General features: G+C 37.2%; 1 protein-coding gene and 1 long non-coding RNA gene across 3 annotated transcripts; one reads left to right on the top strand and one right to left on the bottom strand.

Moving 5' to 3' along the window:
* Positions 1-1032: 1032 nt before the first annotated feature.
* On the top strand, positions 1033-4207 carry LOC137170898 (uncharacterized). The gene is made up of 2 exons (XR_010924684.1): positions 1033-1339; positions 1380-4207. It is a non-coding gene; the product is annotated as an uncharacterized lncRNA (long non-coding RNA).
* A 7880-nt stretch (positions 4208-12087) lies between these two features.
* Positions 12088-16104, bottom strand: cetn3 (centrin 3). Of its 2 annotated transcripts, none has more exons than XM_067574725.1 (5): positions 15958-16104; positions 15495-15630; positions 14450-14564; positions 14142-14333; positions 12088-12723 (listed from the first exon to the last, which is right to left on the bottom strand). In XM_067574725.1, the coding sequence occupies exons 1-5, from the start codon at positions 15972-15974 to the stop codon at positions 12680-12682; spliced, it is 504 nt and encodes a 167-aa protein (XP_067430826.1). In that variant the 5' UTR covers positions 15975-16104; the 3' UTR covers positions 12088-12679. The 2 variants fall into 2 exon arrangements, with proteins under 2 accessions (XP_067430826.1, XP_067430827.1); XM_067574726.1 differs by having other exon boundaries at positions 14148-14333.
* Positions 16105-21315: the final 5211 nt, after the last annotated feature.

Genomic DNA, 21315 nt, shown 5'->3' with positions numbered 1-21315 from the left:
ATCAAACCTGTGAGCATGTCCTACATATCAGCGCACTGAGCATCTGCTCGGCGGAGGATTACGCTCAGCTGTCCGCTCCTGTCAGTTCTTCAGCAGAGGGAAGAGAGGACTTTGATGATCTATGAAGCCATCGAATATCGGCGCAGAAACACGGCTGAGTCATTGAAAAAGACCCAAAACAACACAGGTTTCTAGATAAGTTATCGGTCACAGAAAACGTCTAAACTCTGATTCTCGCCAGATTTAACTTTATAGGACAGGTCCACAATGTCTTAAACAACAGTCAGTTGCCCAAATGAATATTGAAACAAAGTTTGCTTGCTGTAATCATTCCTCCTGCTTCATTGAAACTGTATATAAAGATGGACGTAGCGAGGTGTGACGTCACCCGGTTGGTTTGCATCGGAGCCGGTTTGAAGCCCAGAGTCGCAGCTTATGTTCAGTGTCATCTTTTCCGTTTGGAGCCAGGACCTTCCAAACCCTCAGGATAAGCAACGGGCTGTGAAGACAATTTGATATAGTGGCCAAAACGTGTAATTACAACTTCCAGATCCGTCACGTGATGCACACTGGCCCCAAAAAGCATTTTTTCCCCTTACACACAATCATTGGAAAAGGAGCAGCTGTAAAACGGTGAAGAAATAACTCTGAGTGCAATGACTCGTTTTCCATTTGGTCAGATAACATTTGGAAAGTCTAGAAGAGCCGCATGATTAAATTATTTTATCCCCATTCAAGTGAGCGGAAAGCAAATCTGGCTTGGCCAATGGAAGTGTCTACTGAGCATGCTCAAAGGGCTCAACAATCAGGAAGTGTGAGCAAATTCATAACTGATAACGCAGCGAAAAGAGCGCACAGACAGACAAGACAGAGCAGCACAGCGCAACAGCAGCACCGTGTAGCAGCGAGCTAATCAGACCATCAGGAGGGGAAAGTGAGAAATATACACAAATATATTGTAATTTATACCAAAGCATTCTGCTCAGAGTAATCTCAGTCAGCGGCCCCCCACCCAACCCTCTCCAGGACCAAATCTCACGCCACGCTGATGTCAAAACTTGGCAGCCCTGACTTTCATGGGAATGGACGGGGTGCCATCTTTGAACGCGGTGTCCGGTTCTCCTTAATGCATCCATGGGACATCCAAGTAAGGAGTGCGGGGTGTTGGCTTTCACGCTCTGGAAACATGCCCCCGCTACCTTGGACCGAAGCTACTGCTAGCTCTTTTAGCTTCTGTTTTTGCTCTCTACCAACTCCTGAGGGAAATATCTGGCTCTTTAGCTGCTAAATGCTCCACTATGTTCACCAGCTAGTCTACAGCTAACTGTGTCTGTTTGCCGTTTGGTGCTGAGCAGGTAGTGTGCAGTGGCTTTTTAGAGTTTTTTCTCTGTAAACAACGCTATGAGAGCACTGAGAGTGAACCAAAACAGTAAAGTTGCAGGCGGACAGTTAAACAATGAGCTGAAACTCACTATAAAGCTCCGTAAAGCTGAGAGAAGCTGCAGAGTCGTTGATAATTCTCTGCAGGTTCATCACTACGAGCCACGACCAACACATTACACACTGACAGATCAGACTTTATTATAAAAACAATAATTCATAGCTGCTTTAAACTTCATACACTGTATTTAATGGACTCAGAACTGGGTGTCATCATGTCCTAATCAAAGATATGAATGGTATTATATTTATACACTTTTGATTTTCTCCTTCCACTAAAAGCAGCTTACCAGGAACCTCCATGCTTCATACTGCAGGTCAGTCGGTTTCAGACAGCGAGGACCTGATGATGGAGAGGAAACAGCTGAAGCGTAAAGGATAATTCCACCTGAAAATAAATTTTGCGCATGATTTCCTTCTTACAACACACAGAGACTGGGACTGGGGCAGCTTGTTAGGCTCGAAGGAATGTGTAAAATGTTCTGGTGTGTTAAATTTACGTGTTTGAATTTCCCCACCGCTGGTTTGCATCCATCCTTTACCTCCACCTGAAAAGGAAATATGCCGCTCATCTACCTCCCTCTCCCGAAGAAACGAGCTGTTTAGACTCCTGTCCGCACCATTTAGACTTGAGGAAAGGGAGGAAATGAAAAGAGGTGGAAAGGAGGAGACAAGGCTAACAGTGATTGTTTGTACTTCACCATGTCTTCAGGAAACTGGCAAGAAAAACACAGGCGGAAATTGAATTATGGCAGATTTAAACTGACAGGAAAATCATTCCAGTTCTGGACCGTTTAGAGGCGGAAACAAACCTTCAACCAGCATCTGACTGAAGCCTCAGTGTCTTTCCATGATCCATTACAGTAGATCCATGTTTACTTTAACATGTTGCCCATTTGAGTAGGAAGTAATTCAGGAAGTACAGGACTTCCAATAAAAAGAGAGATTGTATTAATCATCATGAATTATCATGGATTTATTACTTATAATTATCTGTTTAAAACCTTTAACAAGCAGAAAATGTTGGGAAAAAAAGTTCCATGTTGGTGTGCTGGTATAAAAATTAGGAAGCAATGACCACTATTCTCCTATTTTTGCAGACCATCCCAAGACTTTTAGGACAACTGACCTGCTGTTACAAAGAGTTACTGACCTGGATTTTATGCCAGATTGGGCAGATTGTGTGTTCTAGCATGAGAGAACCACATTCGAGCGAGCTCTGACCCATGATTTTGGTGCTGTGGACTCCAAATTCTGTTGAAAATCAGCTCCAGTCAGCAGTTTTGCTTTGGGCCAGGGTTCAACCCGTGTTATCAGCCCGTGTATAGACTAATGAGTGGATGCCATCGCTGCAGCAGCATCCCACTGGTTAACACTGTAATGTTGGACATACTTTCTCATTCAAGCAAATGGGAAGGTTTGTTAATATTTAACTTTTTGCCCACTTTTGCCAAAAAATGGATTTTGTAGAGCCAGTTACTGACCCTGTCTCCTAAGAATTATGTTTATAAGCAACTAAACAGCAACAGCAAATGTGTTTTGCCAGAAACGTAATGCCGGCTGGATTATATTTTCTCTCAACATAATGACAAAATGTTGTAACCTCATTAACTCCACTAGAACATCTTGTCCATAAGTCGTCTCTCTTTCTGTCTTATGTGTTTTTTTGCTCATGTTTACAAAAATATGGAGTCTCCAAATGGAAATCTGCATAAAAAAAAACATCATAGAAGTGTCATACTGTGTGCTGTCTTCTTCAGATGTGAAGCAGGTATTTAGTTTACAGCCCCAAACTGTTCTCAACCTTTACAGATACACATTCAGTTATTTAGACTGAAAATATCACCTTGAGTGTTTCTGACACTTTCACGAGAAACTGAGGGAGGTTTCCTTTCTGGAAAGACCTTATTTATACGTATAGTCACCGTGGTTCAGTTGCTTTCTGTCAGAAAATCCAATATCTACTGGTAGTAACTACAGCATGATTAAATGTTTTATGGTTATGTTGAGGCACTCTACCACTTAATACATAATTCAGGCAGCGATTATGTTTGTCTGCAACATAATACAGTATAGTCATCCAAAAGGTTAGATTTAGAAAAAACTTTAGAAACTTAGTCCGGTTTTAGACAACTAAGTGTCTTTTCACTTACAAAACAACAAAACTAATACATGTGTCATGGAGGAAAAAAATGGATACATGCATACTATTTTAATAATTCATCCACTTAAATAATTATAAAGGCAAAATGTGAATGTTTAACTTCAAGTAATCGTACAGATTGTTTCCATTTCTTTTGTTTGTATTGGTTGTATGTAAAGAAGGTCATTATTCCTCAGTGTGTCTTCTGACTGTTAAACAAATATTTAACTGAATTGTCTCGTGTGGATGGACAATTATGGTAAAGAGTGAAGTAGACGGTTGCTTCAGGGTGAAATGTTCTGTCTTTATATGTAGTATGTAGATCTACATTCAGGTGCCAGTTTATTAGGTACATTTATTTAAAAATAATAGTCTAACTCAACTGCGCTACAATAAATTCTACTGTAATTTCATGAAAATTACAGTGGGTTTTTTTCAGTTCTGTTTAATTGTATTGCATTGTACTGGAAGGTGTTTCTAATAAATTGTCCACCCCGTTCATGTCACTAATGATTAGACTAAATATTAGAAACACCACAGCCTCCAAAAATGGCCATAAAGTTGAATTAACACATCTCTAAACAGTTTCAACAAAAACCGAGTATTAAATCCATAATCAAGGTGTGATTTACTGCAGGTGCCATTTGTATTACTGCATTCATTGTACTTAGTGGTACCTAATGAACTGATGACTGAGTGTATTTGCAGTGTGTGTGGGTCTGTATATAATGTATAACTGTGTGCATCCATGCTTACTGTATGTGTAGGCAGACGGTGTAGGAACTGGATGAGGTGTTGGAGAAACATAAACAAGCAATGACAGAAGCAATAAGCTCGCTGTGAAGAGAACCAGATGTGTGTAGAGAAAGATCCTGAAAATATTATTATTACTGGAAGCAGGAATCCTTCAAACATTCTTCTCTGTGCAACTCCTCTTAACTCCAGTTTTACTTTTCTTCACCTGACGGCAGCGGTGGAAAAAGTACTCGAATCCTTTAGTTAGGTAAAAGTACTAATACAACAATATAAAAATACTCCATTACAAGTAAAAGACCTGCATGAAAGATCCTACTATAGTAAAAGTACATAAGTATTATGAGCTTGATGTAGTTAAAGTATTGCAGTAAAAGTACATAAGTATTATGAGCTTGATGTAGTTAAAGTATTGCAGTAAAAGTAGTGGTTTGGTCCCTCTGACTGATATATTATTATATATGACATCATTAGATTATTAATAGTGAAGCATCAGTGTTAGAGCAGCATGTTACTGTTGTAGCTGCTGGAGGTGGAGCTAGTTTACACTACTTTATATACAGTTAGCTAGTTTAGTCCAGTGGTTCCCAACCTAGAGGTCGGGGCCCCTCCAAAGGGTCAGCAGATAAATCTGAGGGGTCGTGAGATGATTAATGGGAGAGGAAAGAAGAAAAAACAAAGTTCTGATACACAAATCTGTTTTCAGTTTCTGGACTTTTTCTCTAATCTTTGATTTTTGCTGAAATATTGGATCATTTGAACATTTATTGAAATGAAAGCATGTGAGAAGTTTAGAGGGAAAAATCACTATTTGGTGGAGCTGTTAACAACTCATAGACATGTGAAATGTGACCCCGACTACACACTGCTTTTTGTAAGACGTCAAAAGCCAAAAAGGTTGGAAACCACTGGTTTCACCTTTAACAATGTGTTGTATTTTAAAAGCTTGTTATATTATCCATTGTGTCAAATCTTCATCTGAAAAGTAACTAAAGCTGTCAAATAAATGTAGTGAAGTAGAAAGTACAATATTTCCCTCTGAAATGTAGAAAGTAGCATCACATGGAAATACTCAAGTAAAGTACAAGTACAATCTGATGTATTTGTACTTTACTTGAGTTTTTCCATTTTTTTCAAGTACAGTATTTGAGTAAATGTACTTTGTTACTTTCCATCACTGCAAATCTTACACTTGACCAAAATCTGATGTTTGTATTTTCATATGAAGGACTTGAGGAAGGGTTTTGTTGATTTGTTGAGTTTACAGAGTGTCAGAGAGGATCCACAGTGTGCTGTGTGCTGGGTGAAGTTGTGCTGTCCCAGAGATAAAGTTACTGTGAAAGCCATGAGCGAGTGTAAACTAATCCATCCTCACCCAACTGCCAGGCATAATCCACAATCCACAGCATGTCTGGAGGCATTCCCTCCTCATGTCTGTGTCTACTCCCCGAGTTTACCTTCAACATTTCTGCTACGGTAAATAATATTTAGCCCTGAAATCTGAATTATTCATCAACCAGACAAATGAAAAATGCAATTTTAGAAAATTTTATTCAATTTTACAATTTTCTGTAATTGATATTTTTTTTATTGAAAATTATACTGATCTGAACAGACATAATGATAATAATGATGATTTACTTTAAATTTGCATTATAATGTTATTGTACACTCATAAAAAACAAGTTAAGTTTACATTTCACTTCATGTTGATTAATGTGTCAGATTTTACAGTGTATATTTTTTCACATTATTGTACATTTATTGTATATTGTACTTTGGTTTACACTGTGACATACTGTATGTACATTTTACTTTTTATATATTGGGAAAATGACACAGGATCAATATATACTTCAGCATTTTAATACTTAGATATTACATATATTACATATATTTATAGCTATTTATCTTTACAGCTTTTTACTTTATATGTTTTTTCTGTAATTCTTATTTTTGCTCTTATTCTAATTATTATTCATACTCCACCAGACAAAAAAAATGAAGATTTGAATCTTAAATCAAGGACTGCAATAATTATTTTCATCATTGATTAATTGGTCAATCTTTTTTGTGGTTATCGATTAACCCTTTATTCTATAAAATGTTCCAGAACTGTGAAAAATCTGCATCATAAGAAGCAAATGTCTTCTTTTGTCCAACCAACAGTCTAAAACCCAAAGATCAATTTTTTTGTCCTTACATTGTTAATAAATCTCCTGTCTGTGATTAATTGACTGATTGATGAATTGTTTCGGTTGTAATGTGCATTACAATATAGGGCAGCTACCAATGATTTTTTCCATGACAGATTAAATCTGTTGATTATTTTCTCAATAATTGTTTTTTTTTTTTAAATAAAATATCAGAAAATGGCAAAAAGTCGAAGGTGACGTCTTCAATTTGCTTATTTTGTCTGACCAACAGTCTAAAATGTAACGTTATTCAGTTTATTATCAGAGACGAGTAAGAAAACCAACAAATGTTCACATTAAAGAAGATGGAACCAATTACTTTTTGGGCATTTTTGATAAAAAAAAAACGACTTAAATGATTGATCAGTTATTAAAAATGTAAACAATATTACAATGTAATTCTAAAAACTGAAGACTGAATAAAGAAAAAGCCAATATAGGTTGAAAATATTCAATTCAAAACACTGATGAGCTGCTTTAGATGCCGATCATTTCACAACGTAGTTCCACACACACGGTGGCCGTACAGGTTGAGGTCATTCTTACGGGAAGGGTCAAAGGTCACGGCCCCCACCTGGGCACCGGTGTCACACTTCCAGCTGACACACGTCATAAACACTCAGCATCGTCCTCTGCTGCGACTGTGTGAGAAATCTTTTAAAATCAAATTTACAGTTTTCCCTACAGAGAAGAAAAGTCAGCCGATCATCTGAATGACTGACGTGTTTTTGTTTCTAAATAAAAGGAGCTTTAATGACGGCGTGCCGCCACTGATCTAACCAAACCTGGCAGTAAACAGCCCAGCGATCCCCCACCCCACCCCCCGTGTTCCCTTGTCTGACTCGGGGTCAGAGGGTAAGTGTTGTCACATGGTCGGCATAGTTCGCCTAATGACTGACAGGTGGACACAAGAGCTGAACTCTGACTCTGGTTACCAACGAGACCGTTCGGAGGCTCCCACTACACAAACACACGGACACGTTAAACCTGTGATTTTTGTTCACACAGACGTACACGAACAAGCCAAAAATGAGCACTTCAAAGGTTCATACTGTGAGAATGTCGCCCTACTTTTACTCCTGCACACATTACTCATCCTTTATCTTCACTACTGTAGATGACTGTTGTTTATCCTACAAAGGCAGAGAGAGCAGTAACCATAGAAACAGTGAAGCTGGCAAACTGTGATTGATTGTTTTATTCCCCAAAATCAATGTAGATAAGTAGAAATGTTGATAAATGTAGATTACTACTAGGAATGTTTATTCATTTACCAAGTTTCAGTCTGCTTGACTTCAATCGGGTAATATTGAAGACAGTCCTCCCAAGAAAAACAACACAACAGATCGTAACGCCAGTCGCCCAAAAACAACGCATAGTTACAGTTTGAGTGACAGCTGGTATCTAGCGGACCAGTGATGCAGTTCAGATGACGTATATATATGTGTGAAAGAGGGATAGATGGAGGCATTCATTTCCTGTTTCTAACCATGATTCGTCCCCTAACCTCAAACCCCTGTGGTTATTATCGTAGCCATGACGACAAAGGCGGCTTAACTTTAAGGAAGTAGTAACTTTAACCCATTAACACATGTTTCTGTAACCTTAACAAACTGATCATTTCAACGCAAATCATCATCTTTCCCTAAACCGTCACATCATAAAACATCATTATTGTTTAACAGTGATGTCTGACAGTCACATGATGATGTCATCCTGCAAATTACTGTCGTCGGGGGCGCCGATTATTAGAAAACGCTCCTATGTGTCGTTCTGGAGTCACATGGTCAAACCATGTATCACGATTTGTTGGTTTTATGGATTTATGGATTTTGTGCTCAAGTTATTTCCTTGTGAGCATAAATTAATATCTTTTCTTATTAATATCATTCATATCTGAGCACATGATTAAAATAATATCGTCTTTCAGGATATCAGGCGCTCCATATTTATTTAATAAAAGTCAGATTCTGTCAGTAACTCAGTTTTAATGATAATATGTAGTTAGTGTGTTTTGGCGTTGTTGATGATCTTGGTTGGTTCACGCTGGATATTCATTATTCATTCAGTCATGCGTTGCGTGTAGCAGTTACAGCTCTGAGAAATAGTAAACAGAATCCTCCGACTCAATACTACTGCAGCGTAGAAACATCAGTAAATGTCCCTCATCCCATTAGTGCGTCTAAATCGGGAGCCCAAGCTAACCTATGCTATTACCCCAAACCATAGAGCAATCAGACCCTGGCGAGGTCCGCCAGACTGATGTATTTATAGAAATCTCATCAACACAGATGATTACTAGCAATACAAAAGAGTGTGTGTGTGTGTGTTTGTGTTAGTGTGTGTGTGTGTGTGTGTGTGATAGTGTATGCCGAGTCATACAGTGGAAACCACAGGGGGGCGACTTTGAGGTTGTAACTGGGGAGGAACTGAGTTGGTTTATTTCTGGAGCATGTGTTGCTCCGGTCCAGGGACCAACAGCTGAGCATGTGCCAGTGCAAGGGCAAGTCATGATGTCTGTCCCTGTAATGACCAGATGCAGGTTCTGATAATCAACATCGACGCTGACCTTCAGCACAGAGAACACACAGTCCCAGTAGTGTCTGCATACCTACATACATACAAACAGTGGTGGAAAGTAACTAAGTACGTTTACTCAGGAAGTGAGTAAATGAGGTACTTTACTTGAGTATTTCCATGTGATGCTACTTTCTACATTTCAGAGGGAAATATTGTACTTTCTACTCCACTACATTTATTTGACAGCTTTAGTTACTTTTCAGATGAAGATTTGACACAATGGATAATATAACAAGCTTTTAAAATACAACACAGTGTTAAAGATGAAACCAGTGGTTTCCAACCTTTTTGGCTTTTGACGTCTTACAAAAAGCAGTGTGTAGTCGGGGTCACATTTCACATGTCTATGAGTTGTTAACAGCTCCACCAAATAGTGATTTTTCCCTCTAAACTTCTCACATGCTTTCATTTCAATAAATGTTCAAATGATCCAATATTTCAGCAAAAATCAAAGATTAGAGAAAAAGTCCAAAAACTGAAAACAGATTTGTGTATCAGAACTTTGTTTTTTCTTCTTTCCTCTCCCATTAATCATCTCACCACCCCTCAGATTTATCTGCTGACCCTTTGGAGGGGCCCGACCCCTAGATTGGGAACCACTGGACTAAACTAGCTAACTGTATATAAAGTAGTGTAAACTAGCTCCACCTCCAGCAGCTACAACAGTAACATGCTGCTCTAACACTGATGCTTCACTATTAATAATCTAATGATGTCATATATAATAATATATCAGTCAGAGGGACCAAACCACTACTTTTACTGCAATACTTTAACTACATCAAGCTCATAATACTTATGTACTTTTACTGCAATACTTTAACTACATCAAGCTCATAATACTTATGTACTTTTACTGCAATACTTTGACTACATCAAGCTCATAATACTTATGTACTTTTACTGCAATACTTTAACTACATCAAGCTCATAATACTTATGTACTTTTACTGCAATACTTTAACTACGTCAAGCTCATAATACTTATGTACTTTTACTGCAATACTTTAACTACATCAAGCTCATAATACTTATGTACTTTTACTGCAATACTTTAACTACATCAAGCTCATAATACTTATGTACTTTTACTGCAATACTTTAACTACATCAAGCTCATAATACTTATGTACTTTTACTGCAATACTTTAACTACGTCAAGCTCATAATACTTATGTACTTTTACTGCAATACTTTAACTACATCAAGCTCATAATACTTATGTACTTTTACGGTAGTAGGATTATTCATGCAGGATTTTACTTGTAATGGAGTATTTTTACATTGCTGTATTGGTAATTTTACTGCATTGAAGGATCTGAGTACTTCTTCCACTACTGCATACGTTGTTTCTCAGCCTTTTATTACTGCGTCACTTTCATTTGTCTTCCTCAGAAGTTTCAAACCTTTATTACACGGGAGAAAAAACCACCGAGTCCTCTACTCTGTCATTGTGTGATTGGTTCAAGTTATTACCAAAGAAAACCTCGGTTAGCAAACCGCAGTCGTCTTAATCATCCGAGCAGCAGATGATTAAGACGCAGGGCTTGAGACAGATGAAAAGGGAAAGCAGGCAATTCATGACTGGAGTCCTTCATCTAAACCAATATGTAAAGGTCTGCGGGAGCCAAATAACAGGGAGCTGATGAGGATCCGCCTTAAGAGGAGGTTTTGTGGTCGGTATTATGTATCTCTGTAGCGAGTACAGTGTCTGACTGTAGCCGGGGCTACAAGCTTTTATTATTTTGACACATACATCATCTTATTGGACGTGTCAGTGTTGTTAAAGTCTAATGTGAGTCTCCTGCAGTGGTGGAAGAAGTACTCAGATGTTTTACTTTAAGTAAAAGCAGCAATTTTTCAATTCAAAATTTTACTTAAGTAAAAATACAGAAGTATTAGAACCAAATTATATTTAAAGGACGATTCACAAGTTTTCCTAGTGTGTCTTAAAACAAGTCAAGAGGCCACATGAACATTAGACCTGTTTTTCTTGCTGTAATCATTCCTCTTGTTCATACTGACCATTAGAAGATGATGGAGGACAAAATCCACAGTCCTCCTTCTGTGCAAAAAATGTATTTAAAAGTTTATCTGAAGCTAATATGAAGCTTCAGCGTCCAAATGAGTCAAATCAAGTAGATATCTCTCAACGTTACAGTCTTTTTAGTGCCAAAGTTCCTCTTTTTGTTACTATACTTCCACCTGCAGCTCAACAGGGAAACACAAAGAGGGAATTTGATGCTTAAAAAGACTGTAAATGTGTCAGATATCCACTTGATGTGACTAACTCAGACTGATGAAGCCTCATATAAGCTTCACATCAACTTTTAAATGACTGTGTGGAAACACTGTGGATTTTATCCTCCATCACTTCCATTGAAAGCACATTTGAAGGATCTTTTAATATCCAGTATGAACAGGAGGAATGATTACAGCGAGGAAAACCTCTTTCACTGCTCATATGGACACCTGACTGCTGGTTTAACACACACTGGAAAAACTGTGAACTTGTCCTTTAATTCATCCAAGAGGCAGAGCTGCAACGATTCAGCGTTCAGTTGTTCCTCAGAAAATAGTCTTTTTTTTTTACGTAATCTAATAATCGTTCTTGTGATCTTTCCAGTAAAAATACCAAACATTCGCTGGTTCCAGCAAATGTGAAGCTTTTCTTTGTCACACATGACAGTAAACTGAATATCTTTTGGTTTTGGACTGTTGGACAAAATACGTCATTTGAAGACATAACTTACGATAGCAAAAATGTTTAGTTTCACAATTAACAGAGAAAATAATCTGCAGATTAACTGATAATGAAAACAATCATTAGTGGTAGCCATTGATAAGTCATAATGACTCTGGGGCCTGAGGGATCTGTCACTGGAACATAGTTTTGGGGGATTTGCTGATGATGTCGTCTCAAATCATCATCATAGACTCCAAATCAAAAAGTGTTAAAAAAATCAAAATCAGACGTAACGTTCTGGCAAACCAATTTATTTTGTACAAAATAAATATCACATTCAAACATTCATGTGTTGTATAAACCCCAAACACAACCAGTGAAAAACAGTCAATGAAATGTGCTTTATCAAGTTCTCCTTAGAAATATCCAGACAGACAGAATCACTGCAGGAATGAATGAATGATTAATTGGCCCCTAATTTCCACAACAGTTATTTAGATGCGACAGATCGATTGATAAGAAAGTGAACATCAGATCTTGAATCTAATCGACTAGACTAACAACATCCATGGTCTTTGTTACACTTCAGCACTTTGAGGTGAATTTACAGTTTTACTGAGACAGAAAGACACTTAGAGCACAATTGACTAAAAGACCAGAATGATATTTACAGCGTTTGAGTCACATCCTCTTCCTCCTAAAAACACAATGTGGCCTTTTCAGACAGTCCGATCCTCTTCTGTAATTAATTTAAGTATAAATTCAAGTCCGCCTCGAACCCTCGAGAGGAAGCTGTGCATCCGTGTTGTTCGTCGTCTTCATGTACAAACCGACAGTTTGTCCTCAGCGACAGTAAAACTCCGTCAGACGTCTTGCTGCTCATCAGGAGTCTCCGGTCATGATGGCGAGGAACTCCTCCTGGTTTACTGGAAGAGAGAAATAAAGTTAAAGGAATGAAGTTCAGTCTGACATTAATACTTGTTTTAAACATATTTCAACAAAGTGCCACAAAACAGCCGTATCAGTCATATTAAGGCTCCAAATATCTATTTTTTATTATCGATTAAGAACTGATTCTAACTTCAAGAACACTGAATACTGTCTAGTTTCTGTTTTATTAATGTGTTGGTCTGTCTTTAACAGTTGTAAAGTAACGCATGTGTTCAGGTCACCTTCCCTGTACAAACAAAGGTTAAATACAAACAAATAAATTCCTCTGAACAAAGAATGAAAACTAAAGATTATATTCAAATTGTACAAAATTCAACCATGTTTTGATGTTTCTAGCAGGAAGTGTTTGTTCTGACATTCAACACATCTCATGATTCTTGAAAGTAACACGATCATATCATCATTTATTTGTCCATTCATTCATTATTGTCTGTCTGCCCTCTAGTGGCTGTTAGTGAGAACAGCACATCACTTATTACATATCAGTGTCTCCTCTCAGCTTCATGATTAAGACTAATAAATAAGATGTGTGCATTTACTTAGTTCACAGAGTATTTATGCAAAGAGTGAAAGTCACAGATTTATCCAACTACTAACAACATGCTGCTGACAGAGTTTCAATTTAAGACTTTAATATCACATAGAATGTAATTTAATACCTGTTTCCATATCGCCAAAGTATGAAAGTATGATAGAAAACAAATAGGAATGATCCCAGCAGTATAAAACAATAATTACTAAATTATTATCGGAACTTGTCAGTAGTGAGTATTTGAGTCTGTTTGTGAACCAATAAGACAACAGAAAAAAAATAAAAGCATCAAGAGTTCAAGACATAAAAGCTCATCAGATGTGCTGCTTTAATCTCAGCTACAGGTAGAAGCTGCTGTTCTCTTTCAGACACGTTTTTATCTGATATTTGTTAACATTTTGTCAAATAGTCTCCGTTAAAAGTTTGCTGAATCAGCTCCTGTTTGCAGTGTAACATGTATGTACAGACAACTATCACTGGGTTACTGTGATACTGAAGAAAACTTAAAAACATGATGATTCTCAGGCAGGTTCTGCAGCTTGTTTTTGCTCAGAAGTGGATTTATGGAGGTCTAGATAATAATGATAACCTGGGGAGCGTAAATCACACTGAATGACATTAAATTTCATGTCTGTGTGTTCAGATTTGAGTTATGACTCCGAGAAGGACGACGATTTTTGGCTCTTTCACCTCCATTATTTCATTCCTCACCTCCTCCTGTGATGTTCATCCTGTCCGAATGAGGCTTACAGTTTATTTTAAAGCCACATCAACAATCTGATGAAGTCGGATCTGAAACATTTCTGTAATATTCAACACGACACTCATAACTGATGTTTGAACACAGCAGCGATCACTTACTCTCACCGTCTCCGTCGGTGTCGAACTCGTCGATCATGCTGCGCAGCTCCTCGTCGCTGACGTTCTCCCCGAGCTCTCGAGCCACTCGTCTCAGGTTCCTCAGACTGATCCTTCCCGATTCGTCGTCGTCAAACAGCTTAAAGGCCTTCATGATCTCCTCCTTTGGGTCTCGCTCCAGTATGCGGTCGGTCACTGCAGAAAGATACGACCGCATTCAGGATTTACTGAAGCTCTTCAGTCAGTGTCACTGACAGTTTGACTGTCACGTGTATTTCAGTAAACGTCTAATGAAGTGAAGGTAAACTTACCAACTTCATTGAAATCTTCAAATGTTATTTTGCCGTTTCCCTCTCTGTCGTAGTCCTTAAGAATCTTCAGAACATCAACTTTCTTCACTTCAAAGCCGAGCGCTCGCATCGCCACCTGTTGGGAAATTTTAAAAAGAGCTATACGTTTAAATGGCATCACTTAAAGACATCTAAGGCTGCAACTAACCATATATTATCCTATTATTCTATCAAAAAGTAGTTGTTTGGTCCCTCTGACTGATATATTATTATATATGACATCATTAGATTATTAATAGTGAAGCATCAGTGTTAGAGCAGCATGTTACTGTTGTAGCTGCTGGAGGTGGAGCTAGTTTACACTACTTTATATACAGTTAGCTAGTTTAGTCCAGTGGTTCCCAACCTAGGGGTCGGGGCCCCTCCAAAGGGTCAGCAGATAAATCTGAGGGGTCGTGAGATGATTAATGGGAGAGGAAAGAAGAAAAAACAAAGTTCTGATACACAAATCTGTTTTCAGTTTTCATTCTTTTTCTCTAATCTTTGATTTTTGGTGACATATTGGATCATTTGAACATTTATTGAAATGAAAGCATGTGAGAAGTTTAGAGGGAAAAATCACTATTTGGTGGAGCTGTTAACAACTCATAGACATGTGAAATGTGACCCCGACTACACACTGCTTTTTGTAAGACGTCCAAAGACAAAAAGGTTGGAAACCACTGGTTTCATCTTTAACAATGTGTTGTATTTTAAAAGCTTGTTATATTATCCATTGTGTCAAATCTTCATCTGAAAAGTAACTAAAGCTGTCAAATAAATGTAGTGGAGTAGAAAGTACAATATTTCCCTCTGAAATGTAGAAAGTAGCATCACATGGAAATACTCAAGTAAAGTACAAGTACCTCAAAATTGTACTTAAGTACAGTACTTAGTTGCTTTCCACCACAGACAAGGATTGATAGGATTCATAAGCATGCTAAGAATATATCAAACTGTAAATAAAATAACATGGCCGGTTGGTTGTCTGTCTTCCTTGAACACAGCGCTGTGTTTCTCTGCTCACCTTCAGCTCATGATAATCTATTTCTTTGTCTTTGTCGGTGTCAAACAGCTCGAAAGCTTCTTTGATTTCGTGTTTCTGGTCCTCGGTGAGCTCTCTCCTCTTCTTACGCTTTGCTTTGTCGGCTGATAATTCAGTTCTGGGGAGAGAGACGCCATTAACCGTTAACTTTCATTCACTTTATAACCACAACCGTCAAATTCGCTTTAAACACAACAGCACGGTGCTATGAAACATGCTGGATAAATAAGCAGCTAGCTTGTTTGTAACATAATATTTCAAAGCGTCACTGATAAACAGTAATTTACACATTAATGACATTTTAACGGATTATTCTGTTGTAACACTGATGATAAGAGCCAAACATGCTAACACCGGAGCTAACGTTAGCTCCTGCTAAACGTTTCCTGCATTCACTGTTCAAACAAACTGTGTCAGAAAACTGATCGATTACAGATCGATTTACCTTAAAGACAAACTCATGCTGGGAGGATTTTAAAGCCCCTGTAAACAAAACGTTATTGGTTATTGTCGCTAAAAACACACAGATATCACTGCACAACAACAACAACAAATCCGTTTATCCGCGCTCGCACTGAAGCTTCCTATTGGTCGCTGGTAACCAGGCAGCAGTAAAGTGTCCTCTGATTGGTTTACGTCACATTACGTCAAACAGTCCTCATTATGAATTTACAGTGATAGTTTGTTTAAATGACGTAGTTGTATTTTACGACACAACTTTTAGTACATTTTGATGGCTACATTTTTATTTTATAATTTATATGATTTATGCATTTCCTCGCAAAAAAATGAAGTCTGTTGCATCCTTTAAGCCATGTGAAGAACCACAAAAGTTCCTTAAACATGTAATCTTTATTTATTTATTTTTATTTATTTACGTATTTATTGTCTTCAGTTCTATTATTTCTTTTGGGGTTTTTGTTTTGTTTTGTTTTTTAAAAATATGATTCTGTTCTTGTACTCTTTTATGTTGTTCTACGTCCTTTATGGATTTGTTCAACTGTTTGTTTAATGTGATGGTTTTCCTGTAGTCGTGTATTATTTGTGTGTGTTATGTGTTTCAAAGTTTTGCCAATAAAGTTGAGGGAAAAAAGTGATAGTTTAAGTTTTGGATTGACATAAAGAACTATATAAGATATTTTGAACGCAATTTCAAATCCAGAGCTGCAACCATTAGTTGATTAATTGATTAGTTGCTATTATATTAATCCATTATTATAAACTAATCATTTCAAGTAATTTTTTTTAACCTAATTCTTTGATTCCAGCTTCTCAAATGTGAGTATATTCTGGTTTCTTTAGTCTTCTATGACAGTAAACTGAATATATTTGGGTTGTGGACAAAATAAGACATTTGAAGACGTCATCTTGGGTTTTGGGAAGCACTGATCAACATTTTTCACCATTATCTGACATTTTATGCACTAAAAAACTAATTTATTAATCAAGAAAATAATCAATAGATGAATCGATAATGAAAGTAATTGTTAGTTGCAGCCCTAGTGTCAGGAAATATACATTTTGAAAGAAAAAAGCAAATATTGGTCTGATTAAATACTTTGTTTTTCATCTGTTTAGAGAAAAATGGAGATGTGTGAGGACGTTTCTTTGGAGGTTTTAGAGACCAAATGACTTATTGACTAATTGTGAAAACAATCGACAGGTTAATCAACAACTAACATGATCATTAGTTGCAGCCCTGCTTTTGATTGTAACTGTTAAATTTTATGTTTGTAAAGCAGAATTCTCCAAATTTAAATAATTTCTTGATATAATTTAATCTGTACATTGATTCCTTAAAAGTAATGATGAATAAAAAGAGTTTTATGATGAACAACTGCCTTCAAGTTTACTATTACTTTCCTCTTTATTCATTTAATTGATGTATTTTTTTTAAAATATAATTTTAGAATGAAATCCTAATTTGTATGTGTATGTATTTATGTGAAGGTTGATTATATTTGTGGTGCTAAATTACAGTTATATACATTTACATATATCTAGCTTACTAACTATTATTTACTTTAACCATCTACTGTTGAGGTGACATTATGAATGTGAGAGAACTATTTATTTTCTCTCATATTTATTTAATTTAGTTTGTTGATATTGTGGATTGTCCATAATGTTTGAATGTCTTGTCTTTTGTGTGGATTCCAGGAAGAATTTAGTGTCATTTACCAGCACTGCTTTAGAAAAATTACACCTAACTGTTAAGACTGTAGCGTCGCTGACATCTGCTGGCTACTTCTTATTATTGCAACAGTTACTATGACACAACTGAAAAACTGACTGTTGAAAAGGTCAAATCAACCTCATGATCCAGCTCTTGTTTTCCAGGCAGGGCAGCATCTCGTCCGTCTGCAGACACATTTCACACACATCATGGATGATTCAGTCTGGACTGAACGGAAAACAAATCCAGTCGTTTCCAAAGACTTTCCTCCATGATGCTCCTCGTTTAAAACCTGCATGTCTACCTTGGAATAAGCAAAGTCACAGTTTTTGTTTTATTAGTTATTTATTTAGGAGCTTTATTGTTAACATTTTGGGAAATCATCTTTGGCTTCAACACATACTGTGTTAAAAACAATACAGGATGATTGACGATGCAGGACAAAGATGAGGACAAACAGCGAAGTACATTAAAAATAAAAACAATGTACTAAATAAAGTTTCTGTGACATTCACAGCAGGCTACACATTCAGCATCCTAACTGCATTTAGCAACAGTAAAGACTTGCTGTACATATTTTCATGTGTTTATAGCGTGTCCTTGAGGGTTTAAGTCAAACTATTTTCCTTCACTAAGCATCATGTGATGTTTCTCCTCCATTTGCCTCCTTGTTTACTGTGAGTCTGTGCTGAAGCTAATGTTGTATATTCTGTATTTTTCTTATTGTCAACAAATCCCATGTTGAACCAACAATGAACTGATCTACTGACAAGTATTGTGTATGTATCTAAAGCCTGATTTATCTTTATTCTATATTCAACTGTGCTGTTGTCCAAACACTATTAAAAACTCATCAGTGAGTCACACTGTTGCACTGGGTGAACTGTTCCTTCATCACCATGAACACACACATTGTAGTTTGTTCTGACTCAGTCACACACACACACACACACACACACACACACACACACACACACACAAACTGTCCTGCTGCCAGAAATACTCAGAAGAACACCAAATGTAGATTCATCCGCCGCTGAAAATAGTCCCCAACAGATGCACTATTTCCTCCTGATTGTTTGTGTCTTTGTTTGTTAAAAACAACAGCAGCCAGCTGTTTCAGGAAATTATTGAGACTTTTATGAATTAATTAATTTTTAATTCCTGCCTTACTCTTAGAATGGTACATAATAATAGGACATATAAAATAACAAGTTCCGGTGATTGACTTTCATGTTCCAAAGAAAAACAAATTGCTGCAACCTGTATGTAGTTTGGAGAAAAAAAATCATAATTTCCCCGTTCGTTTTTTTTTTGTGTCATTATACACAGAACAATACAAAACAAAATGTTTTTCATTTCTACTTCTACTTCTTCAATGCCAACATAACATCCTGTTCCCAAATGTAAGACTAAGACATCACATGTCAGTCAGGGATGTTTTTCTTTTAGGAAGATTAAATTTCACATGATTTTCAGCACTAAACGAGTTTTGGTTTATTCCAAATCTCATTAACCCATTTTTCTTTAAACAGATGAAAAACAAAATCGAATCAAACTAATATTAGTTTTTTTTTCTTTCAAAATGTTCACTTCCTCACACTACATGACTAATTTTCATCTCTATTAATCGATTAGTTGTTTGATCTATAAAATGTCAGAAAATGCTGAAAGATGGCGATTAATGTTTCCCAAAGCACAAGATGACGTCCTTAAATGTCTTGTTTTCTCCACAATCCACAAGATATTCAGTTTACTGTCATTAAAGGACTAAAGAAACCAGTAAATATTCACATTTGAGAAGCTGGAACCAGAGAATTTGGACATTTTCTCTTAAAAAATCTCTCAAAAGATGAATCGCTCATCGAAATAGTTGGTGGTTAATTTTCTGTTGATCGACTAATTGATTAATTGTTGCCGCTCACACCCTTTGTGAGCTGTTTTTTTTTTTTTTTTTAAAGATTTCCGTCCTCAGTAGGAACCAATGGGCTTGGGGCTGAGACACAGACAGAGGAGGGTTGTGGCGTAAAATAACCATAAACACAGGCAGGCGTACACATGCTCCTCAGCAACGTGTTCATGTTTAAAGATGTTGTGAATAAAAGGGTTTTGAGGAGTGACTGGCCCACCTTGTTTTTCCCCACTGAGGAAATGACACTTCACTCTAACAGCCACACATTTCCAGTCCAGACTGACTGAGCTGAATACAGTCGGACACACACACACACGAATACATCTACCAAACCTCACACACACATACATTCACTTAGTGTGTCACAAAAGGTTAAAACCAGCGGCACACAGAACACAGAGTGTTTCTGGTAGGACTGAGTTCACCTCCACCGTCGACAGTCTCCTGTGGAACAACACACAGAGGCCTCTTGTGCTGCTTCTGGTCGGGCTGGAGAGAGAGAGAGAGAGAGAGAGAGAGAGAGAGAGAGGAGGCTGCTGAAACCTTTCAAACATTTAACAAAACTTTGAGTCAACAGCCATGATTAAGTTAGTTAAATGCTAACATCAGCACAGTTTGAGACAGAAGTACCTTAAAGGACGGGTTCATATTTTTTCATGTATGTCTTAAAATATCAGGAGCCTAAATGAACAGTGAAACCTGTTTTTCTTGCTGTAATCATTCCTCCTGTTCATACTGACCATTAGAAGATCCCTTCATAATGCACTTACAATGGAAGTGATGGGGGACAAAATCCACAGTCCTCCTTCTGTGTAAAAAATGTATTCAAAAGTTTATCTGAAGCTAATATGAAGCTTCAGCGTCCAAATGAGTCAAATCAAGTAGATATCTTTCAACGTTACAGTCTTTTTAGTGCCAAAGTCCCTCTTTTTGTTACTATACTTTAGGGGTGTGCCCGAATACAGATACATTATTTGGCAAAGCACAAATACTGGGTTTTTTATGAATATTTGTTTCATACAAATATGTCAAAAATTATTTGTTTTCAGGAAGAAAAATAAACCATGTCAAATACCAGCACGCAGGTCGGTTACATCGCTTCTCAATGTCTCTCCTCTGCTCCGCTGTGACGTCTATCAGCAAGTCTCAGTGAGGGGAGTCACATCCACCCACTACATGACGCACATTTCCTAAGAGATAAAGCTGAACTACTGACACACGCTTCATGAACACTTATTGTAACACTTTAATTTTCTAAAATTAAAAGCGTAATTAAAACAAAAACCAGATTTTTAAGCCTCTTTCCACTTTTATTCAAATACAAATACAAATACAAATACAAATAATTTTGCTGCCTCAACAAATACAGATACAAATACAAATACTGGGCCCTCTGCACATCCCAACTATACTTCCACCGCAGCTCAACAAGGAAACACTGTCCGAGGAAACACAAAGAGGGAATTTGATGCTATAAAGACTGTAAATGTGTCAGATATCCACTTGATATGACTAACTCAGACTGCTGAAGCATCATATAAGCTTCACAGAGACTTTTAAATGACTGTGTGGACACACTGTGGATTTTGGCCTCCATCACTTCCATTGAAAGCACATTTGAAGGATCTTTTAATATCCAGTATGAACAGGAGGAATGATTACAGCAAGGAAAACCTCTTTCACTGTTCATATGGACACCTGACTGCTGTTAAATC

This window comes from Thunnus thynnus, chromosome 19, assembly GCF_963924715.1.
Source record: "Thunnus thynnus chromosome 19, fThuThy2.1, whole genome shotgun sequence".
Taxonomy (NCBI): domain Eukaryota; kingdom Metazoa; phylum Chordata; class Actinopteri; order Scombriformes; family Scombridae; genus Thunnus; species Thunnus thynnus.
Note: the sequence above shows the minus strand (reverse complement) of the source record. Positions and strands in the feature narration are given on the sequence as shown.

What these genes read in the sequence shown, in the direction of transcription:
- cetn3 (XM_067574725.1), bottom strand. An exon ending in TAGATTATCATGAGCTGAAG is followed by an intron (nt 14,565 to 15,494) that starts GTGAGCAGAGAA and finishes ATTTCCCAACAG; the next exon opens with GTGGCGATGCGAGCGCTCGG. An exon ending in CACCGACGGAGACGGTGAGA is followed by an intron (nt 12,724 to 14,141) that starts GTAAGTGATCGC and finishes TCTCTCTTCCAG; the next exon opens with TAAACCAGGAGGAGTTCCTC.